Source organism: Cottoperca gobio, chromosome 20 (genome assembly GCF_900634415.1).
Source record: "Cottoperca gobio chromosome 20, fCotGob3.1, whole genome shotgun sequence".
Classification (NCBI taxonomy): Eukaryota; Metazoa; Chordata; class Actinopteri; order Perciformes; family Bovichtidae; genus Cottoperca; species Cottoperca gobio.
Window position 1 is genome coordinate 10,123,562 of NC_041374.1, and position 11,197 is coordinate 10,134,758.

Sequence of the window (11,197 nt, forward strand, 5' to 3'; positions counted from 1 at the left end):
ATCTGTTCTTTGGGGCTTAACGGAGTAATTTATATATATTATATATATTATTTATGTTTAATGTGATAAGCATCCCTTTGGTAAAACCAATCGACGCAATTACATCTCGCGATAAAATAAATAAATAAATAAAAACAATCCGATTACAAAATAAGGACAAGTTTAAGATGTTGGTGGGCTAATTATTTCTATACACGCCTAGGCCTTTTTATATACAGTATATATATATATATATATATATATATATATATATATATATATATATATATGGACATATGCCAATACTAATAATATAAATAGATAAATATTATTTTTGTAAAATCGGCACTCTTTCCCATAGCCATTCAGCTGCAGGACAACATTGCCAACATTTTAAATTATGCAGTGTTAAGTCTGTGTACCGATTGGACCTATTTTTACTACACAATTTATTTCTTGAATTGCCTTTTACTCACGTCGCATTGCCTTATCTTTCTTTGGTCTATACGCCTACTGTGACAGCACACATACAAATGGGCAAACCAATTGAGAAACCTAATGTTTGGACTGATCACATTTCAATTAGGCTACATTTTAAAATAGCTAAATAATAATTATAATGTTTATTTTGTCCATGTTACTTCTTTTAAACGGGGTTTACAAAGTGCAACAAGAATAGCTCCAGGCATCTGAGGACAAACTGCTCGAGCAGGCAAAGCAAGCATTAGTTGAGAAAACAAACAGACACAAGCGTGTATGTACCCAGTACAACTAGTAGAGGACATTGTCGGACGCACCACCTCAGGTTTATGTAAGCACGCAGAAGTGTAAGCATATTGACATAAAGCAGCCTGATGTGATGACGCAACCTACAACACAGTTAAAGTTTACAAAGATTAAACATATACACTATGAGAACATGAACATGATGCAAAGTAAACCTTACGATGTTATCTTTTGTTTAGTTTGACAACGTGAGAGCAAGTGTGGTGTTGACATACTATGAAATGTATGTGTTTAATTTGTCACAGACACACTTAATGAGTTAATGCAGGACAGTGTATAGTCTATGACAGACAACAACAACAGCCAATGAGAGGCGAGCATGCTAAGCATCAATAAAATAAATGTGTGTTTTACTTTTTAAGTGAGTTCCAGTCAGAGCGGACGGATATTATTCCTCCTTTTAGGTCTATACGTGGTTTGCACGCCAGAATTTAACATGTTTGAATTCTAAAATCAGCGTTTTCACTTTATCACCCAAAGGCCGCTTCCATCCCTGTTTTCCTTTAAATAACGATGTGTATGAAAGTGTAGTTGTCTTTTAGTGGCAGCAGCACAGAGCTCTCACGCGGATCGTTTTTCAGAGGGTGATTCATCTTGGCGATAGACGATCTTCGGCAGGAACGACGGAACATTCTACTTCCTGTCTGTTGCCACGGCAACACGTAGCAACAGACACTACCCTCGCCCAAACCTGGAGACGATTAAGAGAAACGCTGCATTGATAAAACCAGCGTTAACCAACATTAACGCGTGAAAATACATATTTTCCATCAGGGTGACGATGAGTCAACGACAGATCATTCAAGGTGAGATCCTTCAGTTGTTTCGTTTAAGAAAAGTAAGGAAGATGCAGCTTAACGTCAAACTGTTTGTGTCTGTTTGCAGTTTTTGAGCAGTATCAGAAGTCAAGGATGCAGTTTGTGCAAACTGTTGCTGATCTGGCAGTCAGACCACAAAACATAGAAATCCTTCAAAGTGCTGGTAAGAAACAACATTATAACCATAAGACCGGGTAGCTGCTGCTGTTTCCAGTGTTTATTTCTCTCGTGTCCTGCAGGTGTGTTGTCCATGCTGCGTCCCCTCATGTTGGACGTGGTGCCCAGCATCCAGCAGACGGCAGCTTTGGCTGTGGGCCGCCTGGCAGACCACAGTGATGATCTGGCCGAGGCTGTGGTGAAGGAAGACATCCTGCCCCAGCTGGTCCACTCTCTGGCCTCACAGAATGTCAGTATCTTTTGGTCAAAAAAGTGCCAGTTTCATGCAGAAAGGTCGTCCAATACTCTGCCTCTGCCCTTTAGAGGCTTGCTTGTGTGTGTGTGTGTGTGTGTGTGTGTGTGTGTGTGTGTGTGTGTGTGTGTGTGTGTGTGTGTGTGTGTGTGTGTGTGAGAGAGGACTTCTGAATGTGAAAGTGTTTTGGGCTAACTTGGCAGCTCGCCTGGGGGATACTTGAAAACCTAAGAGCCCTTTACCATGAGAGCAACCAGACCTTTGTTGTCTCTCTCTTAGCCTTCTCAGAGACAAGCTTTAGCTCTCGTTATTAATGGGACATTGCAGTCTCTTATAGTACGCTTCAAATCTGACATGACCTAGTTAAACATTTTACTACATTATTTGTCAAATATGACAAGAATTCAGTGTTTCCTGCAGAATTATATGAAAACTTTAATCTCTGTAATGTGGCATTGCAGCTTTTAAAGGTGGGTTGACACACACATGGTCTGTTTGGGACCCTGGAGACCCCATGTACTTTTTAACAGCTCAAAAAACACACTTAACATTGTTGTATCTGCTTAATGTTTCATTGCTTTATTAATATTATCATAACTGCTTACAACCATGCTTTTTTAAGATTTCCCTGCAGCCTAATTGACTCAAACTACACACCTAACAACATCCATTTCTCTATCTGTGAATTATGCTTTAATCAAATTAATACACATTTCATTTGAAGAATTTCTAGGGAAAATCTAGAGTAAATGAACCATCATAGTATGTAAAGCATATGAACAAAATGTCCTTTTTAGGTGTGATAACAGTAGTTTATGGTAATGTTTGGCAATACCGTTCAGTTGATTGTAAATGAAAAGGGAAACATTGGGAGATTTCGGCAATTATTTTTATTCTACACATACAGAAACCCAAACAACGATGAATTAAAGACGATGTCAAAAAAGCATGAGGTTTAAACAGAAATAGATTATAGGAAAAAAATCTGTCACAAAAATCATAAGAAAGTCATACTATACTATGCCAAGAAAGTAAAAAGTCAAATAAATAATAAATAATTGCTAATAATATTTTTTTAATTATAAAAAAAAGTCATAGTATGTTGCAAAGTACCAAAAAATAGTATAACTGTAATGGTAATAAAAGAGTCATAGTATTGTATGTTGAAAAATATCAGAGAAAAATCATAGTGTAATATGTCGTAAAAAAGTAATTGTATAGTATAACTATATTTGTCATAAAAAAGGTCATAGTATAGTAAGTCATAAAATATTGTTAAAAAGTCCTAGTATGTCGGAAAATATCAGAAAAATAGTCATGTATGTGTCAGTATTTTAAAATAATCAGAAAAAGCATCAAATCAAATTAAATGTATTTATACAGCCCAATATCACATATTACACATTATTCTCAGTGTGTTTTGCAGACTTTACACACAACATACAACACATTAAAACACATCACATCACATTACAGGTCATTTAGCAGACGCTCTTTTCCAGAGCAGTGAACTAACTACAGGGACAACTCAGGGTTAGGTACCTCGCTGAGGGGCACAATAGTGACAGCCCTGGTATTGAACTCACAACCTTCTGATGTTGTTGTTTGGAAGGCGTACCACCAGACCAGAAATAATAATATAGTATGTCAAAAAATATCATTAAAAAGTCATAGTATTGTATATCGAAGAATATTTGAAAGACTCACAGTATAGTATGTCAAAATCATAGTATAGTGTGTAGAGAAATACCCGAAAAAGAGTCATAGCATAATGTCATTAAATTAAATAGTAGCCTATAGTAAGTCATAACTCTCAGTAAAAAAAAGTCATAGTGCAGGATGTAAAACAAAAAGTCATATTATAGTATTTGATGGAACATCTTGATGAGTCCTGGAAAACAAAGAAGCTGCAGGAGACCGAAGTGATGTCTTACTGTCTTACTTATGCCACCATCCTTTCTGCCAACCAGCCACTCTCCCTCCATATTTATCCTAAACAAGGCCATTGTTTACCTAAAGATGGATCACCGAGGTGGCTCCTTAAATCCTAGTCAACACACTCTAAGTAAGACAGTCATAGCATCTCTCTGACCTTGCCAGTCTGAATACATTGGGCCCATCTTAACTGTTATCTTGCAGCTGTGGGCCGTCAGCTCCGGTAGACTCAAAGACGAGCTAGATGTTTTTGGAGAGATGACCTGACCAGAAAAAGAGACGCTCAAGACGTCAGTGTCTGACCTCAGGCCTACTTTAATATATTTCTACAGGATCAAACTATGTATAGAGTCTAAGGTTTGAATATATTTGAATATATGTATATACTAATAGATAGGTATTCATCCAAAAATTGCTTAACACAGTATGTTATAAAAAAGCCATAGTATAAGTATGTCATGAAAATATTGTTAACAAGTCATAAAAGTCATAAAATGTCACAAAAGTTACAGAAAAGTCTTCGTATAGTATGTCATAATAAAGTCATAAAAGAGTCAAAGTAAAGTATATCATGAAATTGTAATAGTATAGTAGGTCGTACATTTATTTTTAAAAGGCCATACTCTAATTATTAATTTAAACATGTCAAAGTATTTTAGTTATAAATAAACTTCTATATTTCATGTTTTCGTACAGGGGAATAAATCAAATCTCTTTCCCTGCTTTATGTGGAGATTTTTCATCAAACTATGGAACAATATAATTGGCTAGTATTTCAGTCCTAAGTCAAATCTAATGTTTTACAATGAATGTGTATCTGTGGGTGTTTGTATGCAGAGGTTCTATAAGAAGGCAGCAGCGTTTGTGCTGCGGGCAGTTGCCAAACACTCCCCTGAACTGTCCCAGGCTGTGGTGGCCTGCGGGGGGGATTGATGCCCTGGTTCTCTGCCTGGAGGAGTTTGACCCCGGGGTGAAGGAGGCTGCTGCCTGGGCTCTAGGCTACATCGCACGACACAACACCCGTAAGAGAGACATCACCGGCATGCTTAGATTTCTATGATTTCCCTCTGACATCTTCTCATTTTCTCTCAATTTCTTGTCTTGGTTTCTTGTACTTGCACACTTGCACTGTGCAGTGTTGTCTCAGTCGGTCGTGGATGCGGGTGCCGTTCCTCTGCTGGTGCTGTGTCTTCTGGAGCCTGAGATGGCCCTCAAACGCATCGCAGCTTCCACCCTCAGCGACATCTCCAAGCACACACCAGAGTTGGCCCAGACTGTGGTGGACAACGGTGCCATCGCACATCTCGCACAGATGATCCTCAACCCTGACGCCAAACTCAAGGTGGTGCAGCTCAGAGAGCAGCCTCACACAAACAGCTGATGATGTATAATGGCATGAATGAAAGAAAAAAGAAAGAAATATTTAAATAACACCCCATTTGATCATTTTATGAAATAACAGTAACTGATATTTCTTCTTAATTTTGATGTTTTTTCCTGCTGGCCAATTAACATTTATATATTATTATTGGAGCTCAAATCTGTTTTTTAATAATAACAATAGAAATGCTTTTCTTTTCTTACGTTATCACATTGAATCAATGATTGTAGCAGGATCATTTATAGCAGATTTGTGAAAATATTTCTATTCTAAAATCTTACTCAAGATATAGCGATAGAGATACTGTCTGAATGTATTTATATCTTTCTTTATGGTTTATAATATGGTCTATATAGCAAAACGTGGCACCTACCCTTGAGAAGAGCTCTTTGAAATTGAAAGATTTATTTTGTCTTTAAAAATGTTAAATATAAACAAAACTTTAGACAACTACATATAGTAAATTGAATTACATTTAATAAATGTACCATTCAAGTGAAGGTAGTAAAAGTAGCACATATCTAATAAAGAACGGTAACTTTTCTAAAAAATAGATGCTGGCTTTACTAATTTACAGAATGAGGTTATAATTCACAAACATGTGAGTGAACTCTGTAAATAATTGAGGCATGTTCTTGTCTGTATCCAGAGGCAGGTGTTCTCCGCACTCAGTCAGATCAGTAAGCACTCGGTCAGCCTGGCGGAGATGGTGATAGAGGCGGAGGTGCTCCCTGCAGCTGTGGCCTGCCTCAAAGACCCAGATGAGTATGTCAGGAAGAACGTCACCACTCTGATGAGGGAGTTGGTGAAACACACACCAGAGGTACGGCGCACACTCACACTTGCAGGCACAAACATGCATGGCCCAAAGTAATCCGTGTGTGTGTGTTTTCAGCTGTCCCAGGTGATTGTGAATTGTGGTGGCACGGCAGCTGTGATTGACTATCTGGGCGATTGCAGTGGAAACCTGCGGCTGCCGGGGATCATGATGCTGGGATATGTGGCGGCTCACAGTGAGAGCCTGGCCTATGGCTGTCATTCTTTCCAAGGTGTTAATCTCTCTTGTGATTCTCCTCGACAAGCCACGAGACAGCGGCAATAAAACCAGAGACATTCCTTCAGGTCGAGTAAGTAGGTCACGTTGACTGAAGCTGTCGTGCTGTGTGTCCTCCTGTCCTGCAGGGGGTGCCCCAGCTGGCCCTGTGTCTGTCCGAGGAGCATGAACATCACATTAAGGCGGCCACAGTCTGGTCCATCGGCCAGATAGGTCACCACACCCCCGAGCACGCCAAGGCAGTGGCCACCTCCAACCTCCTGATCAAACTGCTGGAACTCTACATGGACGCCAGCAGCTCAGAGGACCTGCAGGCCAAAGTAAGCCAGACTGTGTAATGATGAGACCTTCAGCAGCGTTTGTATCACAACCGAAATCAAAGTTAGGTCAAGGTTTACCTCCATCAAACAGAAGGATTTGGTATTTCCAGTTTTTTACTTATGGCTGATATCTACGGTGGCCCTGAGAGCTCAACACACTGCAAATAAGGAAAACACAAGTGAACAAAACACAAGAAAATTAAGAAAACATTTTCACCAATTTCAACACATGCAAAAAGAGAAAAAACATGGATGGATGGATGGATGCACGATAAAAACAAAGCAGCAGAAACAGAACAACAAATAATAACAAGCAAGTTGTGCAAGTGAGATTTAAAACAATCTAGAGGCAAACTAACAGTGAGGCACAAATAACTGGCATCTGTAATGGAAATGAGCCTTTAGTGCATTGTTACAGATCACTACAAAGAGGACAAACTCTGTTTTAAAGCCACACATGGAAAGATGTTAAGTCACAGGTCAGCTGGTGTCAAAGGTTTCTGTATTTATATATTTCATTCCCTTTCTTCAGAGTAAGAAGGCTCTGAAGAGCATCCTGCAGAAGTGCACCTACCTGCCGCATCTGGAGCCGCTCCTCTACGACGTTCCCAGCAACATCCTCAAACATGTCGTCTGCCAGTTCAGCAAGGTGAGTGAATCGACCTGTCACATGCGAATCGAATCTGCATGTGAGTTTTATTGATGAAGATTAATCTGTAAATGATACTTTCGTCTCCTCAAAGGTGCTGCCTCATGACAGTAAGGCTCGCCGTCTGTTTGTGACCAGCGGGGGGCTGAAGAAGGTGCAGGAGATCGAGGCAGAGCCTGGCTCCCCTCTGCAGGAGCACATCAACGCTATCAACAGCTGCTTTCCTGAAGAGATAGTCAGGTGTGTGTTTCTCCCTCTCTCCCTCTCCCTCTCACACACACACACACACACACACACACACACACACACGCACACACACACACACACACACACACACACACAGTGTGATACTTTGAGTACATTTAGCTAATAATACTTTTAATGTTTAAATTGTAATTGAGTATTTCTTTGTGTAGTATTACTACTTTTACTTAAGTAAATGAACTGAATACTTCTTCCACTACTGCATACAGCATTTGTTTAGAGTAAAATATTTTATATTTATATATATATATATATATATATATATATATATATAATTATTATAATAATACATTTTATTTAGAGGTGCCTTTCAGGACACCCAAGGTCGTCTTACAGTGCATTTAAAAGTTAAAACAACTAAAACAAAGACGGAAAACAAATTAGTCAAACCGACATAGATAAAACAGGCAAGACAAGAGTGTGGAGTGACGGAGTGAAACGAGGATCTGTTATAACAAGTTGATTGTGTTTTACAGTGAGTAGGCCGGTTTAAACAGGTGGGTTTTGAGGTGGGATTTAAAAGTCGTAATGGAGTCAGACTGTTTGATGTGTGGAGGCAAAGAATTCCAGAGCCTGGGCGCGGTGCAGCTAAAAGCCCTGGCTCCCATGGTGCTAAGGCGGGAGGTGGGGACAGTCAGGAGTCCGGCTGAGGATGAGTGCAGGGAGCGGGAGGGGGTGTATTCCTGGAGGAGGTTTGTTGAGGGCTTTGTATGTGAGCAGAAGGTTTTTGTAATCAATCCGGTGCTGAACAGGGAGCCAGTGAAGTTGGATGAGGATGGGGGTGATGTGGTCAGACGATTTGGTGCGGGTAATGATCCGGGCAGCCGAGTTTTGAATGATTTGGAGTCTGTTGAGTAGTTTTGTGGGTAGGCCAGAGAGGATAGCATTACAGTAGTCAATCTGGGATGTGACAAATGCATTAACCAGGATTTCAGTGCTGGATTGTGACAGGGATGGGCGGAGTCTGGAAATGTTGAACATGTTGTATATATATATATATATATATATATTGTATATATATGTATATATACATATATCAGAATTTATTTTCAACACAATCGAAATAAAGGTTTTCCACTCTAACCCTAATGTATTCATTGCTGTTTTAATACTATTGTATAGTTTAAACATGGGAATACATTCATGTACTGAAAGTAACTCTAGGAATTATTTTTCAACAATACCCTTATTTTCAGAAACCCTGTATATAGAATAAAGAAATGCTATTAAATAAGTTAAACTGGTTTGTAAAAAGCAAATTTGGAAAGCAGAATTGTGCTGTATGATAATGGTATAATTGCCAAAACATTCTTCAGTATAAAACACAGGGTGTGTGTGTGTGTGTGTGTGTGTGTGTTTCAGGTACTACTCCCCTGGCTACTCAGAGGCGTTGCTGGAGCGGTTAGAGAACTACCAGCCGGCCTGACTTTACACGACACATGCTGTTGAAATGTTACCATGAAAATGTACCTTTATAAATTTAAGATGTTTTAAAGATCTTTTATATTGTGTCTGTGTTTTGTTTTTTACACCTTTTAAAGCATGTTGGCAGTAACAGCAGCTTGTATGAGAACAGATGAGGAAAGCTCATGTTGTCACTGTATGTTGTGTAAGAGACACTTCAGATAAAATAAAAGGATATTTAATGGAGCTTCATGAAAACTATTATCTTATGCTCCTATAGAGGTCAAAGGTCATGTTCAGACAATGGAGGTGGAAGGACATTCATGTGTTGCTCAAAGACACTTCAGCAGGCTGGAGTTGAGGTGACACGTGGACTCAAACTCTTGCTCCCCTCACACACACACACACACACATGTCCAGCTCATCTTCAGGTTTCATCACAATCGAATAAGATATAAAGTGATAATGGATCTCTGTCTCAGCTGCACACTGTCCCCTGGCGGTCGTGACTCCTCCCTGCAGCTCGTGTGTGTGTGTGCGCGTGTGCGTGTGTGTGTGTGTGTGTGTGTGTGCGTGTGTGTGTGTGGCAGCTGCAGCGCACATGGCGAGCCGCTCTTTGTTTATTGTCTGCAGGGTTGTCCTTGCTTGTTCTCCACATTGTACTGACGGTGCAAATGAGCCCCCGCCTCTCACCGCAGAGGAGATCTGAACATGCTCAGGCTGCAGCTGCCGCCCCCCCCCCTTTCTTCTTTAAAATCTGATTATATATCCACACAGCTACACGACACTTATCGCTTGTTGTATTCTTCAGGTGTGCAAAGTAAAGGTTTTAGAAAAGCAGGGCGGCTTTGATTTCTTTTGTAAATGAAGAAATACAGACGGAAGGTTGATACAAACAAATACAACTATAATAACCTATAATTCCCCCGTTGTTCAGGCATATAATAAAAAAAAAAATCCTATATAATATTTAACGTAATCAAACAGGATCTTATTTGTCTTTAGTCGGCTGTACCCTGCATGATAATGGAGCCTTGACATTCAACCAACTGTGCAAGACAGCCTGTTGAAAAACAATCCACTGCTCCTACAGAACTTTATTCTATGAATTAAAACATGTGACCCGGTCTTTAAAATAAAACATATTAACAAATGACAGCATTAATTATATAAAATCATATAATGAAAATGTGACTCCTTGTAGTGTGGCGATAAGAAAGAAAAGTCACCAATTTTACAAGTAGGTGTTTTTGAGAAGAAATAAAAGATTTAAAAAACATTGCTCCTCATGTTGTTCAACTGAATTTTATATTTAAATGTCATTTAAATATGAAATCATTAAGTCCTCTGCTCGCAGTTTTTGCGATAAACCTTTTGTAAATAAAAGCAATTAAATCACTAAATAAATACGTGTGCTTTGTATTCAAGTCTAATGTAATATATTTGATGCTTTCATCGCCATTAATTATTTGTGACAGCTGATATTTTTGCGTGCCTAAGGCGACAATTTATTTAGGCCTATTCAGAAGCTAAAACAAAAAGACTTTGAAGTTTTTCCATAAACGGATTAACTCTCATATTTTATATCAGTTGTATGTTTGTGTAATTTTAACACTGCTCCCATTATGTTCTCTCCTTGCAGACACCAGACTGTGCACGAGGCGGTTTAAAGCATGCGGTCTAAACATTTTGGTCGTTTCTATATTTAGATGTTTGTTCCATTTTTATTTTAGCGATTGCGACATTAAATCTTTCCTTTGAAGTAATTATATTTTCAAAGCGGGAATACTTTTGGTAAAACCGGCTCATTTGTGAAAACAGAGCTCGTTCGCGTTTTTGGTTTATTATAATAATAATAATAATCCAACAAGCGAACAGAGAAAGATTCGTTGTTTCAACAACATTGCGTTTTTCGTTATCGTTCATCTTTAGTTTTTTTGTGCATTGTTCAAATTTAATTCCATTTTTACTTAAAATGGATGAAATATATTCGATTACACCAGAGGAAAACATTAAACTGGGGAGGAAACTAATGCACGAGGTCAAACATCATAAAATAGTGCTTCTAGAAAACCAAATCACGGTTAAACAAAGTGGGACAATTAAACCCTGTGAAATAAAGCATCACACATATTTCAAACTAAATAATATGGGACATGGAATAGTAAACAACAAATAAAAAAACATCAGAGGTAAAC

General features: G+C 38.8%; 1 protein-coding gene across 1 annotated transcript; it reads left to right on the forward strand.

Moving 5' to 3' along the window:
- Positions 1-1,146: 1,146 nt before the first annotated feature.
- On the forward strand, positions 1,147-9,106 carry spag6 (sperm associated antigen 6). Its single transcript, XM_029457790.1, is given in 13 exon segments — positions 1,147-1,571; positions 1,651-1,746; positions 1,823-1,989; positions 4,765-4,848; positions 4,850-4,949; positions 5,064-5,269; positions 5,958-6,131; positions 6,204-6,335; positions 6,337-6,357; positions 6,491-6,682; positions 7,215-7,331; positions 7,426-7,571; positions 8,958-9,106. Coding segments are annotated over 13 exon segments (1,524 nt in total). The 5' UTR covers positions 1,147-1,546; the 3' UTR covers positions 9,022-9,106.
- Positions 9,107-11,197: the final 2,091 nt, after the last annotated feature.